The 19,738-nt window shown below is 47.2% G+C and overlaps 1 protein-coding gene across 1 annotated transcript in view; it reads left to right on the top strand.

Annotated features, from left to right (window-relative positions):
• Positions 1-17,428: 17,428 nt before the first annotated feature.
• Positions 17,429-19,738, top strand: part of DSCAML1 (DS cell adhesion molecule like 1) — a gene marked incomplete at its 5' end in the record, with an annotated part of 99,650 nt that continues 97,340 nt past the window's right edge. The window contains one exon of the mRNA XM_023524890.1: positions 17,429-17,614. Within this exon, the coding sequence (XP_023380658.1) occupies positions 17,429-17,614 (186 nt within the window). The remainder of the gene's footprint in view (positions 17,615-19,738) is intronic.

A 19,738-nucleotide genomic window follows, 5' to 3' on the forward strand; every position in this document is an offset into this window, starting at 1 on the left:
GGCAGGCTCAAGTCCTGTTCCTTTGTTTGCCAGTCCGTGCCTGAGTCCCTGGAACCTGCAGGCTATGATAGCACAGCTCCTACCCCATCTCCTTCCTTCTCCAGGGCTAACCCCTCTATGGCACTCTCCCCCACCTCCTCTTCCCCTTGTCCTCCCTCCTTTCAAAGGCATAATGAGTTTGATAAGAAATTGTCTCCTTAACAGGATTAGCCACGGAAATCTCTTGTCCCCTCCCATTCATTCTATAAGCTCCAATCTCATGTCCTGTAATTTTCTGCTGATATCAGAGGCACTGGACCACCTCAGGGATATTAATTTCTACCTGTGACTGTTGATATGCCAGGACACACCCCATAGCTGCTGACCCCCCCAGGCCCTCACTGGCTTCTTCTTCCAGAGTTGGTTGTTCCTAATTTTTCGCTGCTGTTACTCCCCGCTGCCAGCCCCTCTCAGCTTCCAGTTCTGGGGGAAGCAACTACTAACTTATGGGCCCAGTCAGGCAGATCTAAAGCTGGAGCCTAGGTGGCAGGAGAAGGATAAATGAATTCCCCCAAGCTGCTCCTTTTTCACACACACACACACACACACACACACACACACACACACCCCTCAGAAGACTCTAGAAAGGGGGACGCAGAGGTAGTTTGCCATGGTAGATGAGAGGGCCAAGCTTTGAACCTGGGCTCACCTCCTGGGTCTGTGGCATAGACAACAACTTACCCAATCTCTCTGAGCCTCAATTTCCTCATCTGTACATTGGGAATGATAATACCCATCTGGCAAGGCTGTGGTAATGCACAAAGTATGCCGAACACACAGTAGGTACTCAATGAACAGCAGAGCTGTTTTCCTTCTCTGCTCATTTGAGACAGAAATTTAGTGGGAATAAGAGCACAGTTCCTAGAACTTACCAAGAAGTTCTTATTTCAACCCTGTTATATCCTCAAACTGTTTCCTTACACAGATTGCCTCCAGCCTTTGTCCTCCCCAATTTCTTTCTCTTTACATGTTTTTATGGGCTTATGCAGAGGAAGCATTATGGTCCCTTGAAACCAAAACATTAATTAAAAGAAAGCCACGGTATAGGGTGAGTCCCAAGAAGAGGTAGCAGGAAAAGAAGGGAATTGCCTGACCTGTGTCCTAAACCATGGCTGAGGGCAGAGCAAAGAGGAGTCATGACAAAGAGACCAAGTCCAGAATTTTCCCTGACCAAGGGCAAGAGGGTCATGCTAGGCAGCAACCCAGACTCTGGGTCATCTGGGCAGGGTACCTAGAGGAGTTAACTTACCTAGGAGGTAGGTAGGAAATTGCTGGAGTCAGAAGAGGGGAGACCAGAGCTAAATCTAGGTTAATTTGGAAACAGTTTTGTGATCGATTGTGCGGAAAGTGTCAGAGAGTGAGAGGTGGGAAATTGCACCTGTCTAGTGAATGAGCTCAGAATTCCAAGTGCTCTGGGGAGGCTGGGGAGCTGGTGCCACTCTGGGCAGGATGGGGAGGCAGCATGTGCCCAGGGAGCTGGTGGGGCCAGCACCATGCTGGGAGGACATGGTTGCAGACAGACCAGTGTCACCACTTAGAATACAAACACACAAATAGCACAGTGTAAATCATTGATTAAGGTCTCTCTGTGTGCCTAACCAAGGGAGAAACCTTTACTCACATTTTTCACTTAATATTTATATTGTCCTGAAAGATTATCATTGTCAACAGTTAATGTCAATAAACAGACCTTGAGCTTCCAGGCCAGGCACATGGGATCCTGTGAGGGAATTTGAGGGTTCTGTCCTCAAAATGCTGTGGAGTCAGACTATCTGCATCCAAGTCCCAATTATGTTGTTTCCTAACTCTGCAACCTTGGGCAATTTTCCTTATCTGAAAGATGGGATAATGTTGTCACCATGGAAGACAAACCACCGATGCATTTTTTTAAATCAACAATAAAAACAAGTGTATGATGAAAGTAAGGTTAAGGGGTACAGATAGCACGAGTTAGGGAAGGGAGAGATGATGGAGGGGTGGGAGGGGGTGAGGGGAGCCTCCTGGAGCAGTAGGATGTAATTTAGAGTTAAAGGGTGCTGAGATTGCAGTGTTGCAAGGAAAGTGAACGGGCCCGCACGGTTGGGGCAGAGCGCTTGTGTCTCCACGTCATCTCAATAAGACAGACTCACTTCGAGAGCTGATAACGCACAAATGATGATGGGACTGTGAACCTTTCTACCTTTCCTAATAAGCTCCCTGGCTAGCATTGCTGATGTGCCATCCGGTCATGTTGATTAGCCTATAAATAAAAATGGTAAATGTTCAAAATAGCAGAATTGCCTCTGCTCTTTGAGCAGCTTCAGAATATTTTCAAGGGTTCTGAGAAGAGGGAAATGGGACTCGAGCAATCTAGAACCACAACATGAGTGGTCACTACAAGCTCCTGAGTGGGTTGAAGTAGACGTTAGATGGGCTCGCTCATCCATGGAAGCTCTGTAGAAATGACAATGAGAGCTTTCATTTATTGAACAACCACTGGGCAGGCACCGGGCCAGGCACTTTAACTCTTGTGACAACTCAAGCTCTGTGTGATTTGTACATTATTAGCACAATGTTATAGATGGAGAAAGTGAGGTAGAGAAATTAGGTAACCTTTGCAAGATCACACTGATGGAGCCAAACTTTTTCTGACTTTAGAGCCCAGGTTCTCAGCCACGAGGTAAAAAGGCTGCGGTTTAAGCACTGCTTCATTCATGTGCTCCATTCATTCATTCAACAAATACTTATTGAGCACCACCACATGCAGGCATTATACCCAAAACAGCCCAGAGCAATGGACAGGCAGGCAGCCCCTGCCCCCATGGAGGTCGGAGTCTCATTCACCAACATGCACTGGGCCTTCAGCAAGTGCCGACTTGGGTAATGCTAGGAAGTGGAAGGCAGAGGTAGATGGGTCTACCAGCTGTTCTTGGCCTTTGGGGGCTCTGACCACTTATTCTGGGAGCAGCATGTGGACACTGGAGACCTCTCAGTGGGAAGGTGACAAATCGGGAGACAAACAAGAAGGACAGAAAGATGCTCTCCATTGCCGTCCCAGTGCCCTTGGAGTCACATCAGATGGTTTCAAAAGGTCAGAGTGCCTTCTGGGACACTGTAAGACCAACTTTGTCATTCTCTGTCTGTCCTCACCCAGTGTTACCAAACAGAGAGATCAAGGAAGGAATAGAACAAGAGAAAGTAATGAGCATCTGTGAGGCAGCGCTTCTGCAGCAGCCCATTGAACCCTCACAGTAACTCTGTAAGGCAGGTGCCATTGTCACCACTTTATAGATGAGGAGGCTGAGGCTCAGAGGGATCCCTCCCCAGGACTTGCCTCCAAGTCATCCTGGCTGCAGATGCAGAGCTCTATTCCTAGTGTATTTCTGGCCCTGGCCCTGGCCCTGGCCCAGGGGTAATAGGGGTTCAGAAGAGTGATATGTGGTGTCTTTAAGGAACCTGCTTTCTTTTGGGAAATATAGGAGTGACTCATGGAATAGCTAGGATCAATCTAAACGTGAAACTTAAGGACCTTCCAGGTCCCAGAGTGTGGCCCCACAGCAGGAGCTATGAGCTGTAAAGGGAGAGGGAGTCTGCATTAGCTGGACCCTCACAGAGGCCTTCTAGAAGAGGCAAGGATTGAGAAGGGCCTTGCTGGGGCACAGGGGAGGTGGGTGGCACTCCCTACAGGAAGGAATCTGTGGGAACGCCCATGGCAAGCAGTGTAACATAGTGAAAGCATGGCTTTAGATTCAGACAGCTCTGGCTTTGTGGTTTGGGGCAAATTGCTTTGAGCTCTCTGGTTTGCAGTTTCCTCATCTTTTAGAGGGGAAGAATACACCCTACACCTAGATGTGGCTGTAGCAAGGATTAAATGAGAAATCATATCCAGAAGAGTCCCTTGCACAGTGCCTGGTGCCCATCCCATTGTACTGAGCTTTCAGCTGGAGTGGGGGCTGGGCCTACAGCAGTGCCAAGGCCCACACAGTCTAAGGACAATGCCAGGTTTTTGGTGACTCAGTATATGCTTCATCATAGCTGTAAGAAGTGTGCAGGAAAAGAACACAAGAAACAGAAAAACTTGGTTTTTTTGTGGGGTGGGGCGTGAGCTGAACTTGAGGGGTGGGTCAGAGTGAGCTTTGGGAAGCTGGTGGGTGAAGTGTCCTGAGCGGCAGCAAAGCTTGTGAGAGGAGGAAGGAGCTCTGCACTCTGGAGCAATGCCGGGGGGCAGGACTGCAGTTGAGGCCAGGGCTGGAGCGGGGGCCGAGTGGAGCCAGGGGAGGGATGGTGGACTCTGAAGGCCCTGTTAAGGATTTCGGTCTTTATTCTAAGAAAAATAGGAAGCCACAGGATGGTTTCCAGTGTGTCTAGTTTAAGATGATCTGGCTATAGTGAGAGGAATAAACTAGATGAGACCATGTAGTAGGTAGGCCTTTGATACACAGTAGGCCCTTTAGGGTTCACACAGAGTGCCGTGGGGAGAGTCTGCTCACTGAGGAGAAAGGTGGGGCAAGGAAAGAAACAGGGAGCAGGCCAGGCCTTGATGACTGAATGGATCTCCTGCTCCTCCAGGGTTCTATGGTCTGTGGTACAGGGAGAGGAGGGCGTGGTCATCCAAGGGGAGGAGCAGAAGGATGGGTGCCACACGTTAGGGGTGAGTGCTGGCCTGACCATCACCATCTGCCTCTCCAAGGCCCAAAGACACAGGGTCTCTCCCGCTGCTGGTTATTGGGGTTCTGTCAAAGCAAGGCCGCTTTCCTAAATTGTAATAACAGTTATTTCTATTGCACCGTGAGCATCTGACACATGAGCGAAGAGCTATGAAGCTCCCCAACGGGCAACATAAAGGGGGATGGGGGCTCCAGGGGGAGGGTTGGAGGCTGCTGCTCCTGGCTGGGCTCTGCCATGTGCAGCAGGAGGAGGACCGGGAAGAAAGAGGCTTATTTCAGTACCCTGTTATTATGGCATCTTGTTTTCATAGTTTGTTCAACAAACCTCTCTCCCTCTCCCTCTCCCCCACCTCGCCTCCTTTTTTTCATCTTCCTCTCTCAGCAAATCCATTTAAATGCAATTCTATTCTTAAAGCGCCCCTCTCATGCATGTCTAATGAATGTCAGGGAAATGCTATTACAATGGGGCTGAGGAGGATCCAATCGGCAGTGTGTGTACAAGTCATTTGAAAGGAAGCCTGGGAGCGCTCCAGTTTTATTACAGCATAATTAGAAATAAAATCTTGTTGCAATAGGAGAATGAGAGATGTGTGCTAATCCCGTGGTAGAGAAACATAGAGCTATATTTAAAGAAAAGGACTCAGGGAGACAGAGAAAACTAGCCACTGTTTCTCTGTCCCCTCCACCAAGACTTTCCTGCTGGTTCTCCTCCCTGAGATGCTCCATCCTCGAACCCCTTGTGCTCCCCCAGCTCCCTGGGGACCACTCCAGAGACAGTGCTGACACCCTTCTAGATCTCATCTGCCCAAAGTGGTCAGTCTGCCAGAGACGCAGGGTAGCCGAGCATGGTCCCTCCCTGGAAATCCACACCCTCCCGCCTACTTAGGAGGCCAGTTTGTGGGCAGTTGGGAGGTGGTGGGGAGGGTCAGCAGAGCCCTGCACTTGGAGGCTGAAGCCCAGGTCAAGTTCTAAGTCCCCCACTTACCAGAGTCATACATTCATATATTCATATAGTCATAAATCCATTCATTCACAAATTCATTCATTCATTTAACAACTATTTACTGACCGCTGATTTTGTGCCATGTACTGTGTTGGTTTACTCACCAACTCATTTAATTTCCACAGGAAACAGATTCAGAAAGGTTCAATGGCTTGCCCAGCATCATCTGGCTAGAGAAGGGAACACAGTTTGAACCCAAGCCCTTCTGATACCAGAGCCAGGTTTTTTCTGCTCCGCCATGCTATCGACTTTTTGGGTCCTCTAGAAACCTCAGATCCCCATCCCTCTAGTAACTCCATCTCTTGTAGAGCCCAAGATGCAGAGACAAAGATGGAGAGACCTGGGTAATCCCCCTTTCAGGACAGAAATGGGCATCGCTCCATAGTCCCATGTCTTCTGCTTTGACTGCTCACCCTCTCACCTATGGAGGTGGCAGTGGAGGCTGCTTCCCCAAGGCCTCCTGGGAACACGTAGAGTACGTTGTGCCCATTAGGAGTCTGGCATGGCAAGCCCCAGCCCAGCCCGGCATCATAATTTGAAGATGAATATAATACAGGCAGGTCGACTTGTCACCTGCCACTTCAAGGTTATTACACTGTGTCACCCTCCTCTAGCTCTGCTCCCTACTTGAGCTCCAGCTTCAGCATCACCCTCGCTCTTCCAGCCAGTCAGGGGCAGGGCGAAGTTTCTGGCTCTTCATGCCCCCAATAAGCTTCGTAGCAGAGGCCCTACTTCCCATTCATCCAGTCTCTTTATGACCCAGATATGTTTTCTCTGCCTGATTTCAGTTCCATGGAGAAGAGCAGTGGGCCCAGAGACAGTGGGCCCTGTTGACATCTACACTGTGACCCAGACTAGCTGTGTGACCCTCTGTAACTCAGTGTCCTCAAGTGTCACATGCGGTGGTGGATCAGATTTGAGTGTTTGATAGTGAGTTCAGTGAGGCCCTACCTGGGATCAAAGGCCCATTCCCAGGGCTGGTTTCCTGCCCATCTTATCTCTTCCTCTGCTCCTGGCACCTAATGCACACTGACAGGTCTTTGTTCAGTCTCTCCCCATCTCATACACTCTCACTCTGTGAACGAATCCTGTCTGGTACACCGAGTGACCTTCAATACAGGCTCACCTCTGTCCTCATTCCTACATTAAGGTCTTCACCCCAGTGTCTTCACAGAGCAGGGCCCAACTCCAGAATCTTAGCACTGGAAGGGTCCTCAGGGAATAGCACGTCCAAGTGAGGAGTATATTTGTTTTGTAGGGCTTCCATAACAAAATACCAGACTGAGTGTCTTAAACAATAAAAATTTATTTCTCGTAGTTTTAGAGTATGGAAGTCCAAGATCGAAGTGTTGGCAGGTGTGGTTTTTCCTGATGCGACGCTCCCTGCTTTGCAGATGGTCACCCTCCTACAAGGTCTTCTCTCTGTGCCCACAAATCCCTGGCGTCTCTTTCTTTTCTTTAAGGACACCATTCCTATTGGATTAGGGCCCCACCCTTATAGTCTTATTTAACCTTAATTAGCTCTTTAAAGGCCCTCTCTCTCAATACAGTCACATTGGGAGTTAAGGTTTTAACATGTCATTTTGAAAGGGACACAATTCAATCCATAGCAGGGAGGATCTAGGATTTAGAGCCATCCAAGTTCCCGACTCACATGCCATGTGCCTTCCACTATGCTGCAAATGTCTCTGCAGGGTTTAGGGTGGAGGGCTCACAACTCTGGGATTCCAGAGTCTAAGGGGAGAAAAGGAGGCCTTGGCTTCCCTTGGGATTTTCAAACCCAGGTTGCCGGGTAACCCAGGGCCTTCATCATCGGTAGGAGTACCAGGAGGGAATGCAAGGTGCTCTGCAGAGTTGAGCCCTCAATAGCTTCTTACTAACTACCCTGGTTCTGGAACCCCAGACAGGGCTAATTTCTACCAGCCCAGACGTACTGATCACCTCCACCTGCCCTGCCCCACAAGCACAAGCACAAGGGCCTGAGAGGAGTGAGTAGCCTGCCGGTGGGGGGAGTTTGTTCATTAGTCTTATCCATAGGCTCTGAGCTGCAGGCTGACCACATTGTTTTTGTAAATCTTTATTGGATGGAACGGAACTGGCAACCTTTATCGATTGGAATTTTTCTTTCGGAATTGGGAGTTTCCTGGAAACCAGTCAAGGCACTTGGAGGCCCTGGCATTTTGAGGGTGCCCCCAGGGAAACAGACTTAGACTATGACAGGCTAAGTATCTCTACTCTTCCAAGAGAGAGTGAATGGTTTTTCTGACCCTGGCCAAAGACTGATCTTGGTGGAAAGCTCCATGCATTCCTCCCCTCTCATCCCTCACCACTTCTTACCTCCTGTTGCCAACCGAGGCCTTCTTAGTGGCAGGGCGGGGCGGGGGTGGGGGGCAGGATGGTAGAGCAAGAAACACTTTGTTCAGCTTTTGTTTTTCCTGCTTCAGGAAGGCATCTGACTCCAGGAACCAAAAAGCCTCGTCTAAGAAATATCCCTAGCCAGGACCTGTTCATTCAATATAATACCTACTCCCTATGCACGTATTGTGGACTCATATGCCCTGTGCTTTTACACACTTCGTATTATTGTAATAACCCCTCTTTACACCTGAACAGTCCAGTGAATGTCACAACACTGTTTCAAAAACATTGTCATATGGACACTGCAGAAAAACCCCATGAGCTGAGCAACCTAGTAGTTAATATCCGCAGTTTGGGGATGAGAGGACAGAAGCCCAGAAAAGTTAAGAGATTTTCCTAAAGCTACACAGTTAGCAGGTGGCAGGTCTCAAGTCTCCCATTTCTGACTCCAAATACAGTGCTTCATACACTAACCATTGGAGTATACACCTTCCCAAGCTGCCAACCTCTCTCTGTCCCCTGTGATGTCCCATAGGCCCATGCAAGTGTACCCAACAGTAGACATGCCAGCACATGGACCTTGTTCCCTCCCAGACACATATAGCCACTTGCCCATAATCATACCTTCCTGCTAACACAGAGCACCTGGTCATGACAGAGTTTCTTTGCTCCCTGAGTCTGTGTCATTCCAAGACAGATGACTGCCTAATACCTCTGACCTCTTACTTCACAGCACACCAGCCTCCTAAGGAACATCATTCATTCATTCTTTCATTTGATAACTATAATGCTTCTTGAAGCAGTCTTGTCTCACCCTTCACACCTTTCTGTTCATCCATCACTTAGCCCTGGCTAGTAAGAAGGAAGCCTCCCCGAGAAGAAACAAGGGGCCAGGGGCCTGGCCACCACCCGGAAGGGATGGAAAAGTCCTCCTCACAGGAAGGGATTGCCAGAGCCCCCTCCAAAATGCAACACACACTCTGCTGGCAGCTGGGTTTAAGGAAAACAGCTGTAGATTTGTGTTCAGGAGACCCAGGCAGGAATCCTGGCTCTTCCATTCGCTAGTCGTGTGACTTGGATAAGTCTCTGCCTGAGCCACAGTTTTCTCATCTATAAAGCAAGAGGAGCAGCATGTGCTTCCTGGGCTGGCGATGGCACTTAAGGGAGGGAGCATGTGCGAAAGTGCCCAGCACGGTGCCTGGCCAATGGTGCTCACGAATTCATGCACCTTGGGGCATCTTTCTTGCTGAGTTTATAAAATGATTTAAGACACTTCACCAATTAAGCCTGGATCCTTCTCCCAACCCATGTCACACTGTACCCATGAGGTACAGGGCTGCAGAGGGGAAGTTTATAGCTGGACACAGGTCTTCCTCCTCAAAGGCCCCAGCTTTGGAAACCTCTGACAGCTAAGGGATTGAGCTTGCCTTAAGGCAGCCAGTAATGGAACCGCCTAAGGCAGCTTAGTTTAGGACTTCTCTGTCCATAATAGAGCTCATTGCCACTCTGCCTCCACCACTGTACTGTACCCTTCTGGTCTGAATCTCAGCCCCTGAGATTCTCAGGTGATTTCATACTGGAACCAGTGACCTCTGTTGTTAGTGGTCTCTCCCACTGAGCAAGGGGAGCATTCTGCTCCAGTCACCTAAGGAAGAGGCAGGTCCTTGGTCAGGGAAGGACAATGGGAGGCCAGTCTCAGAAAGCTGGAGAGGCAGTATCTGTGTCCCTCCTTTTCCCTGATCCTGGCTACCCTGGGTCTCCAGATGTTTGAGGGGCACCTTGGAAGCATGGGGTCACTCCCTGCTGGGGGCCTCCCTCTAGAGATGACTCAGCCATAGTTTATGCTCCAGATTGCCAGACTCATGTCTTTGTTTACTTTCCTTTTGTCAGCTCCAAACTATCAGTCTTGCTTTAATGTCCCAGCCTGGACTTAGCTGAGCTGGGGAACCAAGACAAGGATCAAGTCTGCCTGAAGGAGGAGCAGTGGCCCAAACCATTGACGTGTGACAGTGGTATTTAGTGGAGAAGAGACCCCTGCCCAGTATCAGGGGGACCACAAAACAGGACTCTAAGCTGGAGGTCCAGCTGTCTCACCCTATTGGAAGTGCCTCCTCTATAGCCAGGATTCATTCATTCAACACATGTTCACTGAGCATCTATTATGTGCCAGCCATGTGCTGGAGGTGGGATACTAAAATAACCTTTTGCTCTCAGTGAGAAACACAACTTGTTCTGAAAACCAAAAGTCAGGGTAAAGAACTGGGCAGGGACATGGAACATAGTCCAATTTTAATAGAAGGGTTAGGCAAGGCCTCTCCAAGGAGCTGGCATTTGAGCTGAGTCCTGAACAAGGAAAGAGCATTTCAGGCACAGAAGGAATAGTCACAAGAAAAGCCCTTGGGGTGGAAATGAGCACATGCACACCGATTTTAAAAGCTCTCTAATAGATGATTTCCAAGGAGTCCTGCACCTCTGCCACTCTTCAAGCTAGGAATTTATAAATTGCTGGGAGAGAAGGAACCTTATAGATGATCCAATTTATTTATCTCACTCAATACTGAAATCCTCTATGCCAAGTGTTTCTTCAGCCTCTACTTAAACACCCTTGATGACAAGAAACTCACTACCTAACAGACACTTATTCCAATTCTTTATAATCTTGACTTTTAAATGTTTTTATGTTAATTGTGGTGAAATATACGTAACATAAATTTTACTATCTTAAACATTTTTAAGTGTTAAGTTTTAAGTCGAGTAGTGTTTCAGCTCAGTTTTAAGGTCAGTAATGTTTAAGTTCAGTTTCACTTTGCAAATATGAAACGCCATACCCGTTAAGCAACTCCCCATTTCCCCTGCCCCAACACCCTGGCAACCACCATTCTACTTTCTATCTCTCTGAGTTTGACTACTCTAAGTACCTCACGTAAGTGGAATCATACAGTATTTGTCTTTTTGTGACTGACTTATTTTACTTAGCATAATGTTGTTAAGGTTTATCCATGTTGTCGCATGTGTCAAAACTTTCTTCCTTTTTAAGGCTGAGTAATATTACATCGTATATATATACATTTTCCTTATCATCCATCAATGGACACTTGAGTTGCTTCCATCTCTTGGCCATTGTAAATAACACTTCTATGAACATGGGTGAGCAAATATCTTTTCAAGACTCTGCTTTCAATTCTTTTAGGTATATACCCAGATGTGAAATTGCTGGCTCATATGGTAATTCTATTTTTAATTTTTCAAGGAACTGCCCTACTATTTAATCTTGACTTTTGAATGCTCAAAAATAATTATTTTTAAAGATCTAATTGAATGTAGTAGAAACAATGATTAGCAATGGCAAGAGGTTTGCCAGATGTAGAAACACTCAGAAATGAGAGTGGTTTACTCTGAGGCTTCCTGGAGCAGGTAAATTTAGAGCAGGGATCTGACTTTTCTGAGTTGCTATTTCCACATGATTGAAATGGGGATAAAACTATCTTAGAGCTTTGGGAAATGTCATTCATTCATTCATTCTAGAAATATTTGTCAAGTGCCTATTTTGTGACCTCCACTGCTTTCACAGTGAATGAAGTGGGGAACCATTGGAGGGTTTTGGGCAAAAGAGCCACATGATGTGACAGGTTTTAAAGCATCACTCTGGCTGCATGCTTCATTCAGTAACTTCCCTTCCCTTTCTTTAGATGCTGAATTGGGATCTGTCCAGTCCCTGCGTTCCCACAAACCCTCAACTCCCCCTCCTCTGCCCAGCACCCTCTCCCCACCTAACTGGTCCTCAATCCTCCTTGAGAGCAGAGAGGGAGCTGTACCCTTACAGAGGGCAGCTTCTCTCTTTATAACCCTTTGGGGCCACCAGAAGCCCCAATATTTCTTTCAGTTATCTCTCCATGGCTCCTGAAGCTCTGGTGGGTCTCCAAAGCCCAGCCCTCTGAACTTTTTACTAGAAGAAAAAGACAAAAAGATACTGTGGGCTCACTGAGGGCCTCCAAATCACCAAGGAAGGCCTCCTTTATTTCCAAGCCCCTGAGGAGGAAGAGGGAGAATTGACAGGAAGTCTGACCACACGGAGGGACTGAGAACCCCAGCACCCCCCAGCCCTTCATCTCCCTGAGATGGAGCAACTTATATTCAAATTTAATCAGTGCCATCCACGAGCTAGGGACTTCTACAGGCAGCACTTCATCTAATTCTCCCAACAACTCTGTGACATGAAGTCCTACTTATTACCTTCTAAAGGAGAAATGGAACTCAGCAAAGTTCGGTGCCATCATAGAGACATCAATTATCAGTGAAGGGGCCTTACAAGTGTATGTGACCCAGTGGATCTCTACCCTGGCTACTCATTGCATCACCCAAAAAGCTTTTCAAAAATGCTAATTTCCAGACCATAACCCCCCAAATTCTGAGTTTAATTTTAAAAGCTCCTTAAACCATTCTAATGTACAAACAGTTAAAAACACATGCCTAATTCAACTCCTCCCTCTTTTTACAAATGGGAAAGCTGAGGACCTGAGAGAAGACTGGACTTCCCTAAGGTCACCTTGTATTAGTTTCCACGAGCTGCCATAGCAAATTATCATAAACCAGGTGGCTTAAAGCAACAGAGATGTATTGTGTCACAGTTCTGGAGGCGAGAAGTCCAAAATCAAGGTGAGGGCAGGGTGTGGTCCCTCTGGGGGCTCTAGAAAAAGATTCTTCCTTACCTCTTCCAGCTTCCTTACCTCTTCCAGTTGCCAGCAATCCTTGGCATTTCTTTGTTTGTAGATGCATCACTCCAACCTCTGCCTCTGTGTGCACATGGCTTTTTCTCTGTGTGTGTGCTGTGTCCAAATTTCCCTCTGCTCATGAGGATACGTTATGTTGCACTTAGGGCCCACCCTAATCCAGTATGAACTCATATTAACTTGATTACATTTGCAAAGATCTTATTTCCAATAAAGTCACATTCACAAGATCCAGGCGGAAATTAATTTGACGGCACAGTATTCAAGCTAGTACATACCCCATCATTAGCGGCAGAGCCAGGACTGCAACCCAGTTTCCTAAGTCCCATCCTGGGCTTGCCCTACCACACCAGGTGGCTTGGCCCCTCTTTGTCCTCTTCCTCTCACTAATGGCTTCCATCGAGCCCCCTCCTCGCTTTCATTAGCCCCCGGCACTGATGACCACAACTTTCCTGGTGGAAGGACATTGTCTTCTAAATGTGGAATCCCAGAGAGCAGAGACCGGGTCCAAGTCTTCTCCATGGAACCCAGTCCAGGACATAGGATGCTTCATAAAGACTTGATAAACTGAGCCAAACTAAATTGAATGGATGAGTGCTCCTTCCTGAGGTAGTGAGGCTCCTACTGACAGAAGTAACCAAGCAGAGGCTGGTTGACTTATGAGAGGTGCTGTTATTCTAGGAGAGCTGGTCTAGCATAGAGCTTTGGAAGAACATAGGGAGTGGTCTGATGGTCTGGGCTCTACCACTTACTAGCTGGGTGGGTATTTAACCTCTCTTTGCTTTGGTTAGTTATAATAATAGTATCCATTTCAAAAGGTTGAGGGGATTAATGAGAAAATGTTTATAAAGCCTTTAGCCTAACATGTAATAGGTGTTCAATAAATATCCATCTTTTAAAAAAGGACAGGCCTACTCTAGATCACCAGGAAAACGGAGATGGTGAAACAGTCTGTAATATTTGTAGCAATAATGAAAAAGAAAAAAGGATTTGTTAACCACACGCAATAGCTTCCTGGGCATGGGCGTGTTTACAAATGAAACCTCAGTTGTTGATATGTCATGGTCAAGCAGTGTCAATGGCAGAGTCCTAGTCTTGAAACCTAAGGGAAAGGGACCCTCCGGTGTCCCCAGAGGGACACTATTGGCATCCAGCATCCCAGCCCCTGACCACTAATGACATTAGCACCCCGTTATGGTGTCCAACAAAAATGACCCCAGACACACATTTCCAAATGGTCGCAGGATGGGGGCTGGATGTGCCACTCTGTCCTTCCTCCAGCTGGACCCAGCCTGCTCGAGAAAAGAGGAACCAAGATATGAAATAGGGGTTCCTCTAACAATTCCAGGGACGGCTGCTCTTGTTTGGGATGTGGAGTATGGGCTGCCAGACTTCCAGGACACCCTGCTGGAGCCAGCCTTGGAGACCAGCCATGTTGTGGAGCCCTGGCCCCTCTGAACCCCTACCAGCTGGCTGTGCCTCCCTCCCACAACACCGTATGGCACTCACTCCACAGGCCTCTTGCTCCTTCCTTCCCCAGCAGGCCCCATCATCTGATGCTCATCAAACATGCAGAACTGATGTTGCACAAGGCCCCCCCAGAGGGGATTAACATAATACCCCTGATTTCTCCTTCCCCTCACTCACTCTGCATCCCCCTGGCTGCAGCCTGCCTTTGTTTCAAGAGGAGCAATACACTGTGTCTGGAAACGTTACTGCAATTAAATATGCACAAGAAGGGGGGAAGGGAGGGGGAAAATGAGGACAATGAAGGATGTGAAACATCAGATGCAGCAGCTGCTTGTTGCTATAGAAACCCCAGCTCCCCACCACCATCATCACAGCACCCCTTCCCAGCTTCAAATTCCATTGGGGGCAAGTGCTTCGTGGTCCTGGGGTGCTGGAAGCTGCTCAATCACAGAGTCCTAGCTGTTCAGGCTGTGGGCTGCTAGGGTTGGTTTGGGGTCTTTCCTGTGTTTCCTCACCCCGCCACAACCAACGCACACCCTTGTCCTTCTGATTGTCAGCAACACCCTCCAGTAGTTCTGTGTTCTAGTCCCAGTTACATAATAAATGACGGGAAAGCTTCCTCATCTGACTTGGGGATGTCATAACATGGAGACATTATGGCACATTCAGAGTCTGATGGGGAACCAGGCTTTCTCTGCACTTCCTCCAGGTCCTCTCTGACTTCCAACAGCAGCGTTTGACTCCTTCTCACTTCCTTTTTGTCTTTTACCCATAGCACTGAGTGAGGTCTGCGTGCTGTGGTTTGTGTATTGAAGAGGGCGAGGTGGGGTCCACTAACTCCAGGCTCCAGCAGACTGGTAGGCTGCTAGACAACTGGGGGCATCTAGGGGAACCCAGCAAGATGGCGGTCAGCAGGGATCCATGTGACATCCCAGGGCCGGGCTCGTAGAGCCTGGTGCAGAGAGAGAAAGTGGCCTAGCAGCAGCACACTGACCCAAGACCAGGGCCTCTAGGTAACTACACGGAGAATGTTAGGCAGTAGTATGATGGGGCTGCCTCCCCACGCCCACCCACCCCCCTCCCCCCACCACCAGCAGGTGGATACAGTCTTAGGTTGGGGGTTGGTAGCCCTACTCTATTTTGCACTGGTTGGATAAGGCTGATTGTCAAATCCCCACCACTTGGCAAAGTGCTGGGCATAATAGGTCTAGTCTTATACAAAGATGAGTAGGAAGGAAAAAGACAGGAAGAATGGGAAGGAATGTGGGAGGAAGGGAAAATTAGAAGATGTGTCAATACCAAAGTTTATTAGGAAACAAGAGACCAGCCAGAGTGATGAAGTTATTCGAAACCATATTAAATGAATAACTATTAGAAAATAAAATGTTAAGACTGCTTAGCTTGAAGAAAAATCAAAGGACACGATAGCTGCCTTCCAATGTGTTGAGAGAGTATGTCAGTAACACAGGTTTAGGCTGGTTCTGTAGGGCTTCAGTGAGTGGAACCAGGACACATGGAGGCAGCTACCGGGAGACCAATTATGACCAAGAAAGATCTTTCTAAAAGTCAGAGCTATCGGCTTTGGAATGGGCAACTGAGTGAGGTAGTGAGTTCCCCAGCCAAGGAGATATTCAAATAATGGCTGGAGAACCTTTGTCAAAGATGTAGTTAAACACTTTCAGCTTTTTAACCTTGAATCTACAGCCTCCTCTGTTGGAAAGTGTCCTTTGGTGATGTTTCCTTCTCCAGATGCTGAGATCTTGAACTTGTGCTTAGAGGAGTGAGACTCCACAGAATATTACTAATAGGAGGGCGAGCCAGTGTCAGAGCTCTTGTCATTGGTTGAGGAGGTCACTCAGCTCCCAAGTGGGAGGAAGCTGATCACTAAATAATAGGATCAGAAAGGCGTGGAGCCACCCAAAATGTTTCCCTATGAAAGCCTGACATTCCTATGTCAGCAGGTCCTTCCTGTGGGACCAGCATTACCTTCTTCCTCCCAGCTTTCTTTTAAGTCATTATTACTGACCTGATTCCAGTGCCCCCTCCTGGTGGAAGTGGCATCCTGGGGTCTCCCGCGCCTGCCTGGGGAAGAGGCTAAGCAGGTGCAGAGCAGGTGCAAAGACCCAAAGTTAGGTTTTCAGTCTCAGCCTGGGTCTTGGGTAGGGGGACACTGCCAGGAGCTTAGGGAGTCCGGAAGCCAAATACAAGCCCCTCCCCAACTCTCATTTGCACAGTCTCTCCTTTTAAACTTACACTGACTAGCTGGAGTTCAAGCTTTGCCTTAGGATCTTGGACAAGAGAATCCACTCCATTTCTGAGTGGAGTCTCATGTGAAAATCAGCAAAATGGGTGTACTACTGCCTTTCCTTCCTACCTCCCTGCCGAGTCCTGACAGTAAAAGACTGTGAAGGGGTGGGAAAAGTCAAGTATCATGCTCGCGCCTTTGTCTGGCACAGAATGGATGTTTAAAAACTGTTGAATGATTATCGCGTATCTGCATCTCCATGTCCCCGTTCTTAGTGCAGTTTAGCCTGAATCATTGTTTGTTGAGTGAATAAATTATTAAAATTGAGAGAAAAGGATTGAGATTTATGTTTGACTCAGTGCAGAGGGAGAGCTGGGAGCCAGAAAGCCTGAGTTCCAGTCTACTTACTGGCTGTGTGACCTGAAAATGGAGATGACACCTCACACAGTTGTAAGAACAAATAAGCAATAAATATGAAAGATCTTTGCAAACTCTTATAAAGAGGTATGGCAGATGTGAGGTGGACTATAACACTAAGTGAGCACTTACTATGTGCCAAACATTATTATTTTTTAACCCTTATATCCATTCTATGAAGTATTATTTCCACCTCATTGTACAGATGAGGCTCAGAGAGGTTAAGTAACTTTCCCATGGTCACACAGCTAATAAGAGAAAGAATCAGATTGGAACTCAAATCAAGATCTGAACGTAAAAAGCCCAATGTCTCTCTGTAAAACTCTGTAGCATTTACACTTAAAGGAATAATGACTGTAATTTCCATTTGTTTGCATATAGAAAGTCCGCATCTACCCTGCCTTCGAGGCTGCACCAACTTCATTCCTTATTTTCCCAATAGCCTTCTCTCCCTGAGCAAAAGTCCTACCCTGGGAGCAGGCCAGCTGCCAGCCCAAGTTGCTTCTGGTGGTATGCCCAGCCAGGGAAGTAATAGACTATGTCCTGATTGTGTCTCCAGAAAACAGGTTTTTTATTACTTACCACGGCGGGCTGTACATCTCTGACGTGCAGAAAGAGGACGCCCTCTCCACCTACCGCTGCATCACCAAGCACAAGTATAGCGGGGAGACCCGGCAGAGCAATGGGGCCCGCCTCTCTGTGACAGGTAGGCGAGAGGGCTTGGTGGGGAGGGCACCAACCCCTCCTTGGGATGGGGCTTGTCCATGCCATGGGCTAAGGAGTCTGCTGTGTACTCAGGGCACTCAGAGAAGTCGATTAAAGGACACAGGTACAGGAACTACCGGGGTAAACCTTGTCTATTTGGTTTGGCGGTGCCCTTCATATGAAAAAGCTTAACTCTCCTGAAGAACTAACATATCACCATTTATCAAACCATGAGAGTTAAGGAACCCTAATTCTCCTGAAAAATTAACATGTTATTTATCAAATAATGGGAGTTAAGGAACCCATCTTCTCTTTCTTTTTTTTTTTTGCCTTTGCTGCCAGGAAGTTCATCAATAAAATCTGATGCTCAAACTTAATAATGATTAGATTAGATTGGATTAGATTAGATTGAATTAGGGAGGTTTTTTAATTTCCTTATGTCTCTAAGTATTTTTGAAGATTCTATTTTATCTATTTATGTGTACATTTACATCTTTTGTTATAGTCCACCTCACAACATTTGAAAATAGGCAGAATATAATTTGTAAACAAAAATATTTTTAAATTAAATAAAGAATTCTTATTCTGGAGTGATTGATCATAGCTTCTTAAGGAGGGTTGGAAGCTAACATTTATTGAATCCCACTGTGCGCCAGAAGTTTAATTCATGTGTTTTCGGTTAAATACCTTAATAGAAAGTGTGCTGCTCTTTCTATTTCTACAGGTGAAAAAAACCAGATCTTAGGGAAACCAAGCAACTTGCCCCAACTGTTTAATCAGTGGGAGGCATAGCCAGAATTCAGGCTCTCACCCCAGCTTCCAACCAGCTGCTGACCCCCCATGGAAGGGGCCAAGTGAACACCACACACATGTCCCAGTCATAAAGAAGAGCACATGGTCCTCCTCAAAGAATGCTTGCTGAAAAAGTGCTTTTCAAATTCTTTCAACAGCAATCCACAGACAGACGTTTTGTCATAATCTCTGCAATGCACACTGGCGTTTCCTACCGATATGCATTGCAATGCGCTCTAATATATTCTACTCTACTCTATCCCATTTGAATTTATCTAAATGCTGGTTGCAACTTCACCGAATGGATTTTACAACTTCCTAACAGTTTGTGACCTACAATTTGAAAATCTCTGCTCTCGAAGAGTTGGGATTAGAGTGGCTTTTGGAAGGAGGATGAACTGATAGAACTCCTGGGTTTGGAGACTAGACCCATCAAATCGTGCAACCTCTCTGGGCCTCTGGAAAAGAAGCCCTAGTAGGTGACTATTCTGATTCTGCATGCCTCTGACATCGTATGGTATGGTGAGGACTACCCTGACCAGTAGATGACGCTTCCCAGGATCCCCTCTCATTTGCCTAATTCATTTGTAAGCAAAACCAGGAGAGCAGGAACCAGGAGGGCAAGGATCAGGGTCTCTGATTCTTCCATGTGTCTCAGTGCCTGGCTCCGTGCCTGGCACATAGTAGGTGCTAAGTAAATATTTGTGGAATTAACCAGTGCCAAAGGAAACTGTGTTGTCACTGGGGAGGAGATGAGGCTGCACTATTCAGTCCCAACTTCGTGGCTAGACTTTGGAATCTGGCACCCAATTCTCAAATGTGTCAGAGTGGTCCCATTCCAAATTATAGGGACTTATTTATATGGTGCTTTGCATCTCATTTGCCTACTGCTCGTACAATGTGGGAAAGGCACAGAAAGCCCACTCCTGCGGCCCTGCTCCTTTCTCCTGTACAAATATTTAGCCCCTTCATTCTATTAATCTCACCTCCACTTTAGTGAGGACTAGGCTAGTGTCCCTCAAAAATAGACACTCTTTAAACTGGAGGATATGCCACCCCTTCTCCTTCTGCTCTTTAGTGTCTACTAACTGTGAGAAGACGAGGTGGGTGAGCAGAGAATAAGAGGTGGCCCCAGGAGCCTCGGATGGATATAAAGCCCAAATAGAGAAACATAGAAGGATAGGAAGGTACTCAGACTGATAAAAAGGGAGAGGCACAGGCATAAGGAGAGAAAGACAGAGGAGATGACAGAGCGAAAGGGGTCTAAAAGAAAAAGAAGAAAGCTGAAGGAAGGGAACAGAGGGGAGCCAAGGAGAAGGGCCTGTTGAGTGAC

This window comes from Pteropus vampyrus, unplaced genomic scaffold, assembly GCF_000151845.1.
Source record: "Pteropus vampyrus isolate Shadow unplaced genomic scaffold, Pvam_2.0 Scaffold505, whole genome shotgun sequence".
In the NCBI taxonomy this organism is placed as follows: domain Eukaryota; kingdom Metazoa; phylum Chordata; class Mammalia; order Chiroptera; family Pteropodidae; genus Pteropus; species Pteropus vampyrus.